The sequence below is a fragment of the Columba livia genome, chromosome 1 (assembly GCF_036013475.1).
Source record: "Columba livia isolate bColLiv1 breed racing homer chromosome 1, bColLiv1.pat.W.v2, whole genome shotgun sequence".
Classification (NCBI taxonomy): Eukaryota; Metazoa; Chordata; class Aves; order Columbiformes; family Columbidae; genus Columba; species Columba livia.
Window position 1 is genome coordinate 36,834,296 of NC_088602.1, and position 19,933 is coordinate 36,854,228.

General features: G+C 34.2%; 1 protein-coding gene across 6 annotated transcripts in view; it reads left to right on the top strand.

Moving 5' to 3' along the window:
- Window positions 1–19,933, top strand: part of PCDH17 (protocadherin 17) — a 98,334-nt gene that overhangs the window by 65,593 nt on the left and 12,808 nt on the right. For 3 of the 6 annotated variants that reach the window (XM_065055206.1, XM_065055195.1, XM_065055197.1), the window contains exon 5: window positions 6,659–6,742. The exons of the other annotated variants lie outside the window; for them this stretch is intronic. In XM_065055206.1, coding sequence (XP_064911278.1) covers window positions 6,659–6,742 — 84 coding nt within the window. The remainder of the gene's footprint in view (window positions 1–6,658; window positions 6,743–19,933) is intronic. 6 annotated transcript variants of the gene reach the window in all.

Here is a 19,933-nt window from a genome sequence, read left to right on the forward strand (position 1 = left end):
CCCTGGAGCCGTTTAAAACCCGTCTGAATGCTTTCCCGTGCATTCTACTCTAGGTGAATTTGCTTTAGCAGGTGGGTTGGACTAGATGATCTCCACATGTCCCTTCCAACCCCAACCATTCTGTGATTCTGTGAGAGCTTACTCCAAAAGTATTTCAGTCTCCATATGAATAACGTAACCAGAATTTCCCTTTGAAAACATCTTTCTTTTTCCATTGAATAGATAGGGAACTTTAAAAGGCTAACTTCTTAATTTATATATCTAAGCAATGTAGCCTTCTGAGAACACAGATTATTTTATTCTTCATAGTGGTAAAATTTCAGCCCCACGAGACTACAGTATAGTTGTGAGAGCTTCACAATACTTCTTTGAGTCTTTTAGAACCATTTACTGTGGTGAACTAGTGAATATTCCTTCAGAGCTGATCTTGTCTAAGTGTCTTCCTGATTACTGTAGCATAATTTTCCTGAGTTAGAGGGAAGGCTGTGTGCTACAAGCAAGCTGTCAGCTTTTCAGTCTGTGTCATGTGGATTATACCACCTGATATATATGATATATCATCTAATCATGATATATAGATGGGACCTGAAAGTACACCGATAATTATGCTGTTCACCACAGGTGCAGGTCTTGGTCATGGAGGATACATTCTATTATTGCTCATTTCTGACAAAAAAGGTATAGCATATTCTCCCTAGATCAAACAAGTTAGCCAGATCTCATGACTGATAGTATTAAATAATGCAGAGATAAAGGAGTATAAGAATAATAAATGTCTTATCTTTCTCTTTAGATCAGGGTGTCAAACTCATTTTCACTGGGGGCCACATGGCTGTCTTCAAAGGGCCAAATGTAATTTTAGGACTGTACAAATGTAGGAGTAGTATAAATGTAGGCAACCGTGAAGCTCATCTGACCCCCAGTGAAAGTGAGTTTGACACCCCTGCTTTAGACCAGCTACCAGTGTACTATCAAGTCTATTACATGACTCAAGTTCAGACTGAATTTTCAAGAATATTTAACTTCTTTAGATATTTTTTGTTAATTATCATCTTCCTGAACTTTCTCAGGATTTAGATGATTAGATAGTAATGCCAGTTTGTTATAGTTGGTGAATCTCTTAGCATTTGTTACAATACTGTTTTTGCAAGAAAAAGATGACTTATTTGACTGTTATAGGTAGGATCAGTACCAGCCATCTTCCAGATGTAATTGATTGTCTTCCTAGGTTGCAAAGAGCATAATTCAGAATTTCTGGATTGTCATTTTCTTAGGGTATGACCCTCTTTTTTGATGAATAGCTATATTGAATTTTGGGACTTTGGGTAGACACATAGCTTGTGCTTATTGCTGAAGTATATCCAGCAGTCTAGGGATCCTTCTGAATGTGAACTAGGTTTTTAACAAAAGTTCTTTATGGTTATTTAGATCACTGACTACAATTCAGCTCTGTATTGTAGATATTGCACTGATAATGGAGCTCATCACTTTGGTGACTAGAGGTGAGATATGACAAGCTTGGTAAATGCTGATGGAAATAAATCTAAAGGATTTCTTAGTCAGCCAAAAAAACCCCAATGAAATATCTAGAGCTGTTAAAAAGTAAGAGGTTATCTGAAGTACAGACTGCCGATTGCTGAGACTTAGATATAAAGATTTGCTATGTCTTCATTTAATGATCAACCACCTTATTTTTTTTAGTTTTCTCTTTTTTCTTTTTTTTTCCTGAAGTGGACTATGGGATTTCTTAGACAGCCATGAATATGTATATATATATTATTTTTTCTCCTTCTGGGAGCTGAGAAGTATTTGATCTCTACCATAATAAGCATGGTCAATCCAAGGCATCCACAGGTTTGTATCCTCTGTCTTGACAGAGAAGGCCAAAGGTCAGGGCAAGACAAATCTGTAATGAAATGGCTAATGCAAGAAGGCAAGTGTAATGCTGGAGTCCGACCACTTTTATGTCAAAATGTCCCAAACCCATTATTTTTCCATTCCATTATAAACAAGGTATCAGTGATTTCCTTTTTCAATTATTTAATAAAAGACTCATAAATAAGTACTATTATTTAGTTTGAGTTATCATACCTGAAGAGTTCATTCTGTGTATAAATACATATATAGCACTAACATCACAGATATGGAGTTGCAGAGATTTGTATAGTTACAAACTACATATTCAAGCAGCAGATATCAGGCAAAACTTATTTCCTAGAGAACTTTGACAAGAATGTCAGAAAACTCTAAGGTAATAAAATCTGGAGATAAAAATACAAATCAGATCTTATAATGAGGAAGACAGTTATCACAATATGTAGAACTGCGAAAATATTGGAAACAAAAAAAAAAGAAATATCAGAAAACAAAGGAAAAAAAATTAAAATAATTCAGGAGGAATTTCACCAATGATTCTGCCAATGTGGATCATGTGTATATTCAAGAAAACAAGACAGAAATCTTTATTTCACCTGTGTCTACTGAACTGCAAACTCAGGATAGAGCAAATTGGCAAACAGAAGAAGAAACAAAAAAATATTAGTATGTCTAATTGAGGCTTTTAAACTTTGTAAAGAATACATTTTAAAACTGGGAAACTTTCCCTCTTCAAAGGTATGAGGACATTATTTTCTCCTGACACCTATCATGTCTTGGTAGAACTTTGAAGATAAGTTGTGTATATATAGAAATCATGTCTTTATTGCTGCACATGAAAAATTATTTAGCAGCAATTAAAAAATCTCTGTTGTTGGTGAATAGTATGAAAAAATCTTGAGTTTCATGTATGGAAAGAATTTTTTTTCTTCTAACAAGAAACAACAGTTCTCTGCTCTTGTACTTTAAGAAGAATTGGTTTGGCAAAAAAAATAACTCCCCAGAATTAACCTAACATACATGCAAAGTTTATGTAAAATTTAACAAGTAGACATCCACTGTCAGTAGCGGTATTGTGCATTGTTCTTCCTGATGTCATGAATTCATGACCTCATGATGTCTTGAAGTCATGATTCCAGTGATATTAGTCATTTTCAGAATAAATAATTGTGCATCTTTTTCAAATCAGCATAGTGAGTAGTGGGGCAAGTATTATAAAACTGCAAATTAAATAATTGTAGTAACTTACTGTAAGACTCTATTTAGTAGAATTCCTATCAGTAAATGCTGAAAATGAAGACAGTTGTACTATGCTTGGAAGATGTTATGTGAAACAAACTGAGTAGGATGTAATTTGCAGTGCAACAATACAGTATTGCATTACTTTTTTATTCATAGAAACTGTGATGCTGAGGAGAAAAACTACCATAAACTATAGCACAGTTATATCAATCTCACATAAAATAGCTTTTGGTATTTATATAGAAGATGCTGTTGTATTCTGTTGTATTTTTTCTTTTCTTTCTTTTTTTTTTTTTTTTTTTTTTTTAATCTTCTCCCTTACACTCTGGTAAAGTTCAGTTTGAATTTCAGTCTAACTAGAACAATACCAAGAATCCTCATTTTCTAAGCATACATGAGTGCACAGTAAGTAGCAACACACTACATGTCTGGTAGTCTATGCAGACTTCCAAGGTAATTTTCAGGGTATACCAAATAGAGGTTGTCTTTCAGTTTCTTCTCACATACTTTAGCATTTCCTGCCTGCTTCCAAACTTCCTCTTCTGCTTTGATTCCTTTGCTGGGAGCAGGTAAGGACAATGCAGAACAAAAAGAGTTTTCTGCAACTTCAATAATTTAAGATTGAAACTATAAAGAAAGTCCTTTCAAGTGTATGCTGAAGAAATCCTTCATGGAAATGCTATTTTTTTCATAAAGTAAAATTTTGCACTAGAAAAGAATATTTCTGTTACATATATACGTATTTATGGCTAACTTGACTGAGCACATTACAAAAGCCATCCATGTAAACTTTCATTATTAAAGGAACTTCTAGCATTAAATATATATATATGAAAATCAAATGCTTTTTCTTGCCTTATCACAAAGGGGGATTTGAAATTGGAGTTTGGTTTTGGTTGGTGCACTTTTCTTTTTTTTTTCACTTGAAAATAATTTTTAACCTTCTGCCTGGAAGGGAAAACAGACATTGTTCAGAAGGAAAATGAGATAATCTCATAATCTGTGACTATCCTACATGTGATTTTGCCCGAAGAAAAATTTTCAGGTTTTAAAAAATTCATATTTAGTTAAGAAACATTATTTTATTCATCTGTGTTAAACTTATTTTACTACTGCTATGACGTAATTTCTTTTACTTTAAACCCTGGAGTTTAGAAACTGCAGTTTTGTAACTCTTAAAAAACAAATGTTCATAGATAAACTAGGAATTTATATGCATCTTCTGTGCTAATTCTAAACTATTTGTCACTTCTTGTGAGAGAAATGAAAGCAGATAATATTTTTTCTCTAGTAGGACCCATCAGATTAGGTCGTGTCTCATTAATAAAGGGTAGAATCTCATACAATTTTAATACAATAAACATGTGAGTGAAACTCTACATAAATGTAAAAATGCCATGCAGTAGACAGGCTGGAAAATATGAAAATAATTTTTTACACATATCTGCCAGAAAATATGGAAAAATATACAATAGTTGCCTCAAATATCAATAATATAAAAATAAACCAGTAACAATATTAAATGAAACTCCAGGTTATACAGTCCTCAGAATGAAAAAGTGAGGAGTTGTGCATTACAAAACCCATGGGGGAAACGTTCGTCATTGTCAGGCTTGTTTGGATTTATCTTTTTATAAACCAACTCAGCATTTATGCAATAATTCTATTTAAGGTATTTATGTGAACCTGAAGATAAAATCCTCTAATTATAATAGGTTGTACATTTGATTACACTTACTGTGTTTTCTTTGTTTACATGTATCACATAAAATTAAATGCATTATATTTCTGCATAGTCTTCAGTAAATTTTATCTTCCTTTTTCTCCCGTGTGAACTCAAGTGAAGATTTATTAGACTTCTAGTACTTTTTTCTCAGTTAACCCCAACTTCTTTGAATATTTTTTTTCCAGACGAATTAGTATCATTTATCTGTCTTAATCAGTGAACTATTTGGGAATTCAAAGGAAAACACCATCTTGTACCTTTTTCTGCATGGAGAAAATCTAATATTTTAGTGGACCTTTTGAATAACTATCAGTATAACATTTTCCCATCCTTTTAATCTAAATGTCAAGTGCTAATTACTGAAATGAAGTGTTGCAAAATGAAGAGTGTTTATCACAGAGCCATGACTACTTTTGAGATGTGTAGTGAGTTTGTGTCAAATATAGAAAAGCAGAGTGATCCTCTTTTGGAGAAAAAGAAACGTAGATAGATGTATACGGAAAGATTGTCAGCCTTTATACAGAATGCCTTTAAAAGGTCTGGAAATCTTTCTGGAGTGAGTGTGGTGAGAGACTATTTCTATTGAATTCCTCCTGCATTAACTGAACAGTCTGTAAATTGCACTCTCCTCCTTATCACAATAAGAGCCTTTATGAACATGTACATTTCCTAGGCTTATTTTCATGTGTTTCCATATGTTGTAAGAATATACTTCAAGACCAGGAAAGAAATGTGTACCAATGAAAAGAGAAGCCAAATTAAAAAAAAAAAATAAAAAAAAAAATCTGCAGGGCATCATTGTGAAAAAATGTTTAAGCTGCTTGTTATTAACTGCTCAACCTGTTTTATGCTGGATTTCCACATAATTGTGTTACAGCGAAGGGGGGAAAGAACAGATGTTAAATAAAGATTGAAAATAAGAAAATGAGACTGTTAAAAAAACAAAACAAAAAAAGAAGTTGTGGTTTCTCTCAGCTAGACATTTTTTTGGCAAGACTTTCAGACAGCAATCTATTTCTCAACTTCACTGCCCATTTCTGTAAGATTAATGTAAAACAAAATGTTTCTTTTTAAGTCTGATCAGCTGAACAATTATACAGCTCTGATAATCCCCAAGTCAGTCTTTCAGAAAGCAGCTGAATATTTCCTCCAGCAGTTTAATAAATTAGATTAAATGAATATGATATCAGGTCAGAAACCCTATAAGCTCCTTCCTTGTGAAGCTGTTGATAGCTTATGTAATTAGCTGTTTTTTTTCATGCTTTGAAAATATCCAAATAATCCATAGGAGATACATTTTACACAATCTTTATGGAATAAATGCCACTAAACTATACTTGTGTTTTTCTGTCCCGTTTTCTCACACTTGTATCATGCTTTAAAGCAAACTGAACTACCATTTTTTAAGAATGTCTCAATTTTCTTCTTCATTTTGTTTATAATTTCTGGCACTGGGTTTGAAAGCATTATGAAATTACTGTCAGGATAGAGTTATCTAAAAAAGGTGACTGAAACTGCGTGCAGAGTTACTATGCTAAACCATGCACATCATGATTCCTCTGTACACTCCCATTTACTTTGAGCAGAATATTTACTCCAATTGGAGTTATTCCTGAGTATGGTCGGCAGTGGCCCTTAGCTGAAAGAATCGTGCACTTTAATGCAACTGTTACTGCACTCTTCCAGAGATGGCTATTCAACAAAGTTAAGATAAAATCAGAGACCATTTTGGGAGAGGGATTCACAAGTGAAATGAATCCTTTTCCCAACATTTTAATTTTCTTCCTGTTAACTAAAAATATTTTATTTTTCAAGCACTCCCGACTTTGCTTTCCTTTGCTATCCTCACCCTACATACCATCACAAGTAGACTTCAGTCTGTTGAACTGCCTCTTTCAGGTGAGCAAATACTTCATCTGCTAGCTGTCTTCTCTTGTGATCCAAAATTTACATGTGAGATTATAAAGCTATGTAAGGTTTATTTTTTGAAAAGTCATAGCTTGAAAATGCACAGCTCTGAACTGGATAGACTATGTTACTTCTTAAAGAGCTTACAGGTAATTTCATGAAGAAAATGCATATTTGTATGCCCTTTGTATTCAAAGGATTTGAACTGAAATTTTCCCTGTAAAAAATATTGAAAATATCACCACCTAATTCTGTTGGCATTTGTCCTGATAGAGCTAATGAAATAGATCATGCATTGGAAGACAATGTGAAAAAAAGGACTATATGAACTTGTATTACTTCAGGTGTGTGGTGTGTGCATGCATGTTTTCTAGATACATTCTTATTACAGATCCTTACTGTAATTGCAAGTGAATAGCAGTAGCTCAATGTTATAGTACATTTAATACTGCAACTGTGCAGTTGCCACCCATCTCTATAGGAATACATGGTTCACTGATACCAGCAGGTTGATGGATCTGTCTGTGGAATCAGAACAAATCTTTCTTATGATTCATTTTTGTCACAGATAAGCCATAAAATGAAGACAGCAGATTGATGGAGATTTAGGTTTTGTGCTCTTGTTTTAAAGAGTAGATGTAGAACAGGTTCTTCTATTTTATAGCCTGAAGCTGAAACATCAACATAAAAGATGTACAGATGTAATACCTGAGAGCTGGGCAGAAGAATTTCTTCCCATTTTGTTTTAGATATGATTAAACACCACACAAACAGCTCATTACTGCCTAATGTAAATTTATTGAAAAGGCACTTTTTGCTAAAGTATGTAATACTTTGTCATCTTATTTCTTATTTTACTCCAAATCACAGATTTCAGCTGAGAATGAAAAGGTTTTTCAGGTACAGTCTGTCTATCCATAATGTGAGAATTTCTATACCTGATAAAAAAAAAAAAAAATTAAACATTATTTTTGCTTTTTGCCTATCTGAGTATATGTGACTGACTCCATGTCTCACTTGGTGTCATGTAACTGCAGTCAGTATACAAATATGAGTTTTTTAAATCTGTACTTTATTAGGAAAAAAAACAGAACTGATTATATTATGTAAAGGTAAATAACCAAATGTGATAACCATTCAGGTTTTGTTCAACTATGGAGATTAATTCCACAGGGTTTTTTTAGTTTGGAATATTTTTATTCAATGAAAAATTAAAACTCTGGACACTGTATATCAGTTTCAAAATAGCATTGTATTATGTCTTTTGAAGGAGGATCAGAGGAAAAATAACATGAACAGACAAACAGGAGAACAATATGGGAAAAGAAAGACTTAAGAATACAAAAAAAGACAATAGAAAGAATTGTTAAATAATACATTGTTTTTTATATAATTTACAAGAGGTTATATTTCATGAAAGCAAACATACTTTTCAGAAGGTATTTTTCTTGTTCACCACTATAGATATACATATGTATTTGTAAAAGAACATCTTCTAGAGGTGCACAGGACAAAAAGTCCTACTATCTTTATTTCAGCTCACCTCCTTTGGGGTAAAACCTTGGAGGTCTAGAGGAACTGAAGTTAGAGCTTAGTGGGAGTCCAGTTTTGGATATCTCTTAAAATTCATCACATTTCATTTTCTCACAAAGCAAAATTAATTATTGATTTTAAATTATGGAACAGGTTACAGTTACGTATTTTTGCTGTATATTTGTAACAAAACTAGTACTGCTAAAACAATCTTCAAGTTAAAATGTCGTGCTGAAATGTATTTTGATTTAGAGCTTACTGGAGATATACTTTCTTTTGCATTACCTAAAATCTTTTTTCCAGTTTTCTTAATATGAGTTTAAAGAAAAAAGAAAAAAAAAAGAAAAACAACAACAACAACAACAACAACAAAAACAAACAAACAAAAACAAACTAACAAAAAACAACCACACAAAACAAAAACACTACACCTAGTACAGCTGAACTTAACCACAATGCCTGAAATAGACTAAAATTCAGACTTGAAGGAATTTGTGACTTAGTGAGGGAAATAAACTTTTTTAAAAGCTGGACTGGGAGCTTTTATTATCACTTATTTAAAAACAAAACAAAATAAAAATGTGATAGGATTTTGGCTTTAAGCAAAGAATGTATAAACCAAACATTCCCTGCCTGTTTGCCAACATGCATTAGGTGCATGCTTGTACATTTTTGTTTGTGCTTTGAATTGTTCAGGATGACCTACTGATAAATATTCTGTTTTAAAAAACTTTTTTTGTACTCATGTAGAAAATTACATGCTTAAGCTTACTGGGTTTAGAGTCTGTTGACCTGAAAGTTCATACTGGTGAATTTCCCTTCCTTGTATGAACTGACCTTTGATGCTATTTAAAATTGTATCCCAATAAGTGATATTTATTGTGGGCTGAAGGTTTGTAATGTGTTGCATGCTGTGGAATGATAAGCCTAAACTTGCAATTCTGATTTATAGAAACACTTCTCAGGAGAAGCATTGCCTTAGCTTTTTGCCTTCCCCACCACACCCCTAATCTTTATATTTTGGTCTCATAGAAATATGTTAGCCTCTTATGGTTAATTTTGTCCTGTAATCTCTTGAAACTTCTCCTTTCCTGTCCATTGCTTGAAGTGTAAGAAACTAATCTCCTCAATTTTTTAAAGTAGCACTAGGAGATCTTTATCTGCATGGAAGGGGAAGAACATAAGCAAGTTAACATAAATTCTTTCTGACTCGTGTAGGATGGTATAGTTTTCATTAATCATGTGTGAGTGTTTTGTTGTGTGATGTAACACAGCTGGGTACAACAAGCTGGAGTGTGTCTTCCAAGAAATTTCAAAACAGAGTTCTTGAAAACTGCTGTGAAAGAAATAGCATGTTTTTGTAGCAAAACTGATTAATCAAAATAGGCCTTTCCTAACACAGAAACAAAAAGAATCCAATTAGATGTCAGTTCTGCAGCTCTGCTCATAATCACTGCCAAGATTCTGTGCAAAGTGTCTCATTAAAGAAGACTAATAATGCTGTATTTAGGGTAGGGAACCAAGTATTTTCAAATATTTCTGCGTAAGATGGTAACCTACATCTATATTTAGATATGTGGAGTGCAATTTTAGTCGAAATTTATACAGTTAATTAGCATAGAGATTCAGATCAGCTGTAACTATCTACATTAAAGTGCCCATTGTATTGACTCTCTGAAGTAGGTCTCCATGCACTATGATGGGAAGTTAGACACCTATTTGATATACAGACTCAGAGGCATGCAAGTGTCAGAGCCTGGGGCTATGTCCCACATACATTCCTTAGGTTTAAATGTATATACCTGCCTGTGTGAACAGCACAAAGTAGCACTGCCTGCTGAGTGGAAGTATCTGAGTTGGTTCGGTGTCAGAATCAATCTAGATGCATTGGTGAATCTTTTTAATCAGACTAATCTGTTCCTCAACAAGAAGTAATTTAAACATATTTTACATTGATTTGGCCAGAAAGTGATATTTGAAAAACCTGATCAATAAGTCATTTATGGTAACATTCATGTTCTCCTGGGTGACTTCCAGATCCTCAAGAAAAAAAAAAAAAAACCTATGTAGGGAGATCAGCTTTCCAACAACAGTTATGGAAAGAAGAATTTGATTTCTAGATACATTTCTGGTTTTTGCACAAATAACACCATGAAATTCTAATCTGCATCTGACTGTTTCCTTGATTACCGGTAACTTCTGAACCAGTATCTACCCAAAGAAACAAGCCTCAAAAAGAGTTTCCGGATATAGACAGCTGTAATAAGAGTATATAAGTGCCCAACACAAGTGAAAAACTGATGTCACAGATTATTACACACTGAAGATTCCTGACTGAAGAAAGCAATTAATAATTCCTCAGTTACTGAGAAAGTGTCTTCTGATCTGCTCCCTAGTTCACTTCACTGAGGTATGGATTCTGTATGCCTCTGGGAGGTCTCCATAAGAAAGAGGGAAAATGCAAACAACACCAGTACGTTTTAAAAATGCTATAGATTTTGCTTTGTGCATGCAAGATAAGCACATGGTTCTTGGTGTAATTATTAATCATTCATAATTATCACCAGTTGTATTCAAAGGACAGGATACACTTTTATGATAGAATAAGATTACAATATATGGCCTTCCTAATGCATTATAATGTCTCATTAAATTATTGTCTGTTTGTAATTATTTACCTGTTTCTACTCAAATATCTGTGAAGCTGATTGTTAAGAGAAAGCATTTTAACAGATGCCCTTGCACTCTGGGAGGAATACATAATGGAGATAGAATTGTCTTCACACTTCTTGAAATCATCTCTTTTCACCTCTTCATGTGGTGAACACCTATAGCTTGTTGTCACTGCACTTGATTGCAGCATAGGAGGTTTACAGGGTCAAAACTAATTTTCTGTCTTTTGTTCTTTTATGCAAGTCTTGTGAGCTTTACTCTCATACTTTCAATTTTAACATAGCTTTTTTGTACTTTTATAGTTACTTTAATAATTATTAATATTATTAATATGGTTAATAATAATTATTATATTAATTATTATAATAATTATTAATATGGTAAATTTTTTTCATACATTTGTTCAACACATATGAAAATGCATGTATTGTAGACAGAGCTTTGTCTCTATAGTATGTATTCAACCATATCGTTGCAAACTTTATGTTTACATATGTATATGAAGGTTATTTCTAACAAAGCATCACTTTGATACAATAAATCGCCTTTGTCCTGTAAATTTGCCAGGCTTGCACTATCCCAACCCACTAGTCTCCTGTGCCAGGATCCATTCTGCAATTCCAAACCTATATGCACACCAAAGAGACACAATTAAAAAATAATTAAAAAAAAAAAAGTCAGATAATTATCTTGCAAAATTTTGGGCAGGGTTGAATTTTCACAGAAAAAGTTAATGTCTACACTAATAGTAGCTTTTTTGTGTAAGCAAGTGTCACTATTACATGCCCTAGTTCAGGAAGAGGATGCATTCATGTTTGATTTTAATCGTGTTTGATCCCACTGAAAATGTGGGAAATTGGGTATTCTTTTTGAAATCCTATAAAAAGTGAGAGATTAAAATATATCTTGTAAACAGTTAACAAATTCTATGCAGCTTACCATAGTAAGAACCCAGCACATCTGAAGACACTGAAACAAGACAAAATAAGTAAGGTGCTTTGAAATATTTTTGTCTTTTTCCTGTCCCAAACACTTAAGATTTCTTTTGCCTGTCTAAAGCATTTCTCTATCCACCAAAATTATGGGAAATGTCAAGTTTGCATGTGTTTTATTACCCAGGCTATTACTACATTTTAAGATAATCACGTGGCATGAGTTAAGGATTTTATCTATATTACGGATCTGTTCTCAGAAGGCTTTACATTCCCCATTGCAGCCTTTGATAAATCAATTAGTCTCTCGAAAAGTTGGGAGTAGCTGATAAATTCACTTTAATGTTAAATCAAGTACCCCAGAAGATTTCGCTTAATATGATCACTTCTCAGGGAGCTTAACTCTAGAGGTGATACCTCCCAAATGCAACTTTCTGCAAGGAATATGTGGGCCTTTGGAGCAGATTAAAAGAACTGTCTGTTCAGGAAGAGCTTCTCACCGTTAATAAAGTTGCTTCAGATCATGACAGCGATCTCATTCACTCAGATGCCTGTCCATCTAGTTTAATTTAATTTAATTGGCAGCCTCAGGTCCCTCCATGGAACAGATTCCGTGAATATGATGAATGATCCCAGGAACAGAGAATGTCATTAAACAAGCTGAATTTAACCCTTCCCTTTAAACTTTGTCTTTTGGGATTTCTGAATCCTATTGGCAAACACTGATTGCTGAATCATACTGTGTCTTTGGAGAATGCTAATATTACAGTAATGCCAGTTTTGTTTGTCTGTCTCTAGGAAATGAACAAAAAATATGTTAGGCACAAAACATGAACAACAGGATTTAGTGTGGTAAATAAATGCACGTCCCTGCAGAAATCAGATAGCAAAGCTGAGAGAGAAAAACTCCTAACAAAATAATGCTACTTACTACTTAAAAACTGTTGGCCTTAATAGGCAGATTGTCATTGACCTTCTATACAGGATTACAGTTTTGCTGGAAGGAAGACTCAAATTTTAGATGTATTCATCCATGTCATCAAAGATGCATGTTGTCATCATAGTCAGAACAGTCTAAGTGTGACACTGAAGCTTAGAGAAAATGCTGTATTTTCCTCTCCAAAGGTAGAAAATAAAAGGTGACAGAAATATACATATCCCTCTCTCTGTGAAATGCTTTATTCTGTGCTTTTACTCCACTTTGATTTCCTGTTTGAAATGAAATAGGCAATTAAATTCAGGGATAACATTTGCTGATTGTTTTATGAAACAAATTCCTGCAGTAAGCAAAATAAGTTTACTTTAGATATGACTTTTTCAAAGAAAGATTGCAAACAAATACATTTCTAATTAATTAATCCTAGGAAAATTTAGGGAAGACACTTTATATAAACAAATAGATTTAATATATGATTTCTTCTCCTTCATTTCTTAACTTGGAAATCAGCATTACGTGACAATGTCTTTTTATTCAGAGTTTTTAATCTATGAAAGAATTGCCATTTGTTTTCCCGTGCTAGTTTAATTTTTTTCATATTTCTTTTTTATTATTATTATTTTCATTTTAATAGCCCTTAGCTTTTTCTACCAAAAAAGTATGCTCTAAAACTGAAACTATCTACCCCAATATATGTTGTACCCCACTATATGTTGTCAATTTTAGCATTACTACTCTGTCTGATGAGTCTGTAATATTTCTTGAAGTTATATGAGTGCAATGAACTGCAGATACAAATGTGGAAGGCAGCTTGTAAAATCAAGCTGCAATTGAATTTATTTGTACATCATGTAGACCAATAGGCTGTAGTGGCTAAATGTAGCTGTGGTAATATATCATGGGAACATTTGATAATGCAGATGCACTCTACAGGATTATTGTCATTGGTTTTCCACTTGATTATGTTTAAAGAAAAAGTAACGGCTAAATGAGTGTGTCAGCTTTTCAGAGGACTGTGACTGATATTTTATGAACGACGTTATTGACAGTTTGGAGATCTTTATTTATCATCCCAGTTTGACTCTGGAATGATAAAAAAAAAAAAAAATTAACCAATAACAATTTAACATTTTTGAATTTAAAAGTACAAACCAAATTTAAACTGAGAATTTACTTAAAGAAGCAATATTTGGGTTTATTTTGAAAGCCACAGACTTAATGAATAGAAGAGCTAGGTCCTACTCAACCTTTAAAATAAGAATTTTGAGATCAGAATTATTTCTGAGAATGGAATCAGTGACTGTCGGGAATTCCAGGTATGCTGCTCTCTATCAATATTTTTTTTTTTTTTTTGTCCTTGGAAAGGAAAGACGTGACACTCTATGATTTAATTTCAGACATCTCAGAAATAAATTAAAGTCTGACTCCAAAATCCAAGGCTAGCAATTCTGTGTTCTCAGGTCAGGCAGGTAGGCATGAAAAATCTGGTACATTAATAAGTGCTGTGATTTGTGAAGCTCCCTTCATTTTATTTTCCTAGTTAAGCAAAAGCTAAATGTATGCTTTTTGTATTTGCAGAAGATCTGTAGGTCTGAACACATGTAGATGAAAAGGAAAATTGGAATTTAGCATCTTTGCAAGGTACACAGTACTTTGCTGTGTTTACCATTGAGCTACATCTGTGAGCCAACAGAGCCTGAGATGCAAAAGCAAGGTATGGCTGGACAGAAAAGTTGGCAAGAAGGACGTTGGCTGTCATCCACCTCTGACTTGAAATTCCAACAGGAGCTAAGATGATGTTCTCGTTACATCTAGTGTGCCAGTTTGCTCTGTAGACAAAATATAGTTGAGCAAATGATCTGGATTTCTCTTGCTAAGTGCCTAGGAAAAAGATATTAGTTATTATTAATTTTAAAAGGGCAAAACAAACATAAAAAACAAACAAAGGAAAACAAAACAACAATAAAACCCCACTTCACACTGTGTCAAACATCTTGCTTGTGTAAAGGTGCTGGCACCTATACATCAGCAAAGCCACTCCCTGCTACAGTTCTGACCAGAGCTTATTTGAAGCCAGACCTGCAGCTCCAAGAAGGGAGTGGATCAGCTACAATTTGCCTCTGTGAAGAGCAGCAGATCCCAATATGTTCCTTTGGGCATTCAAAATGCACACTTTGACACAAATTTTAATTGTGTAAAAAAAGTAATAGATTGTCATAAGCATGGTAGCTCAGTTTAGGGGAGAAAGTAAGTTGCTTTATTTTTGCAAGAAAAGTAGCTCGGTGGAAAAATATGAGGAATCTTGATCTCACCAAATACTGAATAAATATTCTGTGGAAATCTCAGCAGTTATATGTGCACATAATCACTAAGTTATTATTTTGCAAGGAGACAATTCTACTAATAGGAAGAAAATGTGCATTATGAGCACATCTTGGAAAAGGGTACTGACTTACACACCTCTATCCAACCTACATTACTTTAGGGAATATTGGGTCCTTAGACTCAAAACAGACAATTTGCTGAGTGCTGAAAAGCTTACGACAACTAGTAGGAAAAGCCAGACTGATGGGTATATATCACTAGCACAGAGCTAACTTCAGGACATCAGCTCCATGTACATCTGGTGAAGATGGTTTAGTTTTAAGTAGTCCTGCAAGGAGCAAGGAATTAGAGTTAATGATCCTTATGGGTGGGTCTCTTTCAACTTCAGACATTCTATGATTCGAAGACAGGAAGGCCCATCTGGGAAGTGTTTTAGATTTGGAGCCTATCACCAGCATACGGAATGGCTGTTTAAATCCATCCATCACATTGCCTCTAGAGACAGCAGAAGAATTCTAGCCTAATTTTAGTTGCCAGAAATTAGATTATGTGGCAACCTCTGTTTCTTGAAGGAGATTATTCTCTCTCTTATAGTTGCAATTATGCATCTGATGAAATTAATATTCAGCATCTGAGCCTACTTCCTGCTTGTTTGTATTTTTTTTTTTCAGTCCCTTGATTGACAAGAACTCTCCCTTAAACAACTGAGTATATGGAAGCTCTCTCTATTTTGCTTCCATATTGTGGGACAGTAAAGCTTAAACAGGAGAGCTGAAAAAGCTATGACCTGTCTTAATGCTCACTATGATTCAGTGTGCATGGTAGGAGGATATCAGGCTCTTCAGAAGACCTCAGGTCTAGGAATACCTTTTCCCTGAATGCTAAATAGACTTAGAGTTGCCCTAGGAAAGACTACAATTTACAGCCTTGCTTAAAGAACTAAATTTTAGTCAAAGAAACATCTTGTATATATTTCATTTTTGCTATCATGAATGATGTCACATGTCAAATCACCAGCACTTTTTTAATCTTACTTTGCAGGAACAACTCATTTATGTGTGTTTTCCCAATTAGAAGCATTTTTTTCACTTTGCTGAGGGGGTTTCAGATGAACATTGACACAAAAGTTAAAATAACTTCAAAAGGCCTTCAGTTTAGTATTAGTTCTATGCAGCTACCTCCATCTTTTAGAGTATTACTGTTCTGCGTGGTCTGTCTAGCCAAAGAAAAGGATTTGACATGCTCTTTGATCTTTTCAAAATATATTGCAATCTGAAATCAAGTGCTTTGCCTGAGTCTTGGCTTTGCTGGCAACAGTGAGCTGAATAATATACTAACATGTACAACCCTCCTAATATCACCTGAAAAAAGAAAAAGACACATCTTCAGAATTGGTTCAGCTATGTCTGACAAATGATTACATGCTCTGAAGTGCAATGCGGATAAAAGAGTGAGGATCAACAATCAAAAAAGAAAAAAAAAAAAAAGACAATAAGTGGGAAAAAATAATTCCAGCTAAAACAACCTTATTTGATTAAGAGGCTGTACAAAGTGCCAAATGTTATGCTAAGAAAAGAGCACCATCTCTGTTTAAAGTTATTCAGAAGGCAGAGCTAAAATATTTTGCTGATAGCCATAGTGCAGAAATCTTTGCATATCTTGCCAGTAATGCAAAAATAATTCTGCAAAATCACATATATTCTTTCATTTATTTCTTTTGCATTAACCATCCAGGTTAGAGGTTTTTTATGTAGTAATACTGGGGACAATTAAGCCTGTTTAACACAGAGACAGATGCCAGATGTATGCATGTAACAGCTACAGAGGAAGCATATGCATAGTATCAACTCTACAAATAGCCGGGCTCCCTAGGCACTCGACAGATTTGAAGCTAAGGGAGGGAATGTTTTTATGTTATAACATTTTCCCTTGGTGGCAGCAAATTAGCTGCCTTGTATCCATCTTCAATTGGCACTGCAGAGAGTCACTTGAGAGCTTACAAATAAGTTTAGAGCTCTGCTAAACTGCTTCTTAGATACCTGAGAAATGGGATACATAACATGCATGTGGTGTAACAGGAAGACTTGAAAAACAAAAAAATTGATATTTTATTTTTTTTTCCCCATAAGACAAGTTTTTCTTACCTTAATTCCTTACAGAATTTGGTCAAGATCAGACTGCTTTCAGATATGGTGCTTCACACACAATTTCTGTCTCCTTGGGAATTAAAACAATTCTTTTTCTTAAAAACAAAGCAAAGCTATGTTTTTATTAGGAAACTCAGAAGCCATTTTTTAGAAACCATGCATTAGATTTTTGGGCTTAGTTTTCTCTGCTTCTTATTATCTCTGATACTAACAATTCAAGCCAATAATAGCTGTACAGGTCTCTTGCCTTTTCTTTCCAACAGAATAAAAAGGCTGGGGGGGCAGGAACCCACTAAAAGCAAATCATGGTCGAAAGAATATATGAACCTGTAAATTAAGTAAATATTAAAGTGATAAGTTCCAGGAAGTGAAAAGGTCTCTTTAAACACCCCAAGTTGATCATGATCTATGTCTATAACAGGTTTCACTGCATTTTATAGCATGTATGACCCACTTCTAGGGGTGTAGTATCTTCATAATCTCTACAAAGATTTTCTTAAAGGAAAACAATCAATTGACACTGACTGACGTATTCTGAATCCTTCAGCAGCTTTAAAGGTAACAGCTGCAACTTTTACTTGTTTTCATAGAATGACAGAATCATAGGATGGGTTGAGTTGGAAGGGACCTTAAAGATTATCTAGTTCCAAACCCCTTGCCATAGTTAGGGGCACTTTCTACTGGACCAGGTTGCTCAAAAGCCCCGTCCAGCCTGGCCTTGAAAGAACCTTTGCCAGAACCGTGTTTAACTTACGTCTCATTGTTGGCTTTCTAGGAAAATCCTTTCGGCTCAGATAAGTAAACTGAAGGCAGAGTTAAGAGATATTACCCTGATTGCATCTAACTTGGTGGTGATGTTTGTAACTAGCTTTTAAGTCTATTTCCAGTAGTAAAATACAGTTTTTTATAAGAATGTGGCTCAGACAAGTGGTTGCTAGAGACCAGAAAAATAGCTTCTAACAGTTAGCCACCTTAAAAAGTGAAGATACTAGTGAAAACAATGAACACATAATGACAACATCTTTGGAAATAGTTCCCAAATTACCAATTTTTTTCATAAAGATATGTTTTGTCAAATCACAATACTGCAACATCAATGCAGAAGTTGAAGCCATAAAAATGCAAAGATGATAAGCAAAAAGATGACTTTCAGCTGAGCATTTCAGCTGCTGCTGCCACAAAAAAGAAAAGTTAATAACAGGAGAGATTTTTTTAATTATTGTTAATATCTATAATCCCCTCCATCCTTGATATATAAGAAAGAGACCTGGAGCTTAAGGTTATTGATGAAGAATCTGGGGAAAGGGAGATGTCAATGTTCTGAAGTCATCTTCAGTAAGTGGCTTTCAGAAATTCATTTACAGTTCATGGAGAACCTGAAAATATGGTATTTAATCTGTGTACATGTACAATTCTTTTTGCCAAACTAGTTATATTTAGAGAGTCAGATTTCAAAAAGACATCCTGAATTATTCTTTCTGATTGATCTAATTGGAGCACTATCCTGGCAGAAAGCTAAGTAGAGTGGCATTTTGAAACTCAAATTCCTAAGAGTATAGGGTGCTTCATAAATTGGCGTAAGGGTAATCCTATTCCACAAATCTCTTTTGAGAGTGATAATAAAACACAACATCAGCAATCCACTAAACAATAGTCTGGGGCACCATCTAATAAAAAAAAAAAATGAATATGCTACTTATCATAGCATAGGGGAGACTTTATATGAAACTCTTAAACAATTTCTTTTTTCCTAAGATATTTCTGTATCTGTATGTCTGAGAGTTCCTTAAGATGACTGGACAATTTAAGGGTTTCTCTGAGAGCACCATCATGAAATGTTTTCTTCCTCCTGTTCTATAGGATGCATTGTACCTCCCAGGAAGTCCAAAATATATGACCTATATACAACAACAACCTTTTGAAGCAGAGAATGATACCCAGTAGGCTTTTCCATCTATCAGTGTAAAACAGACATGGTCTCATTATGTTTGGTAAAGGAGATTTTGAATGTAAATCCAGGCATGCTGGCAGGAATATGGAAGAAACTACTCTCATTCACCAAATCGGACAGATTTTGAATGGTTCATCATCCATATAGCCTTTAGACATTTTTTGTGAGACCTTGTCAAGGAAAACAGATAGCATTTGAAAAGCTTTACTGCATTGATTCTGTTTTGGACAAAATCATGTTCCTACACAGAACCTGACATACTTCCATACATGAGAGTCTACCTATAATCAGCATGTAAACAGAGACATCAGAAGGACATGGAAAAAGATTTCTTCAAAAGCATGTCACATCTCCCTCCTCAGTGGTACTGTCATCACTCAATGTCTGTAACAAGTTGTCATATCTAAATCTGAGACAAGCTTACAAAGTGAAAAGCTTGGTGCCTTCTAATTAAAGGTTTGTATACTGAGATAATTGGCAACCTGTGTGGAAGGCTCAGTGGTGTAATATATGGCTAATTGTTGGTGTCTTGATGGTGTGACAGATGGGGAGAGCTTCTTTAAATTATGGAGCTTCTATATTGGTATTTTCAGGAAATGTCAACAGCATGATTACATTTTCATTAATGTTGTCTTTCCTTCCCATTCATTGCTTTCGTTAGTCATAATCACTTGTTACTTCTTG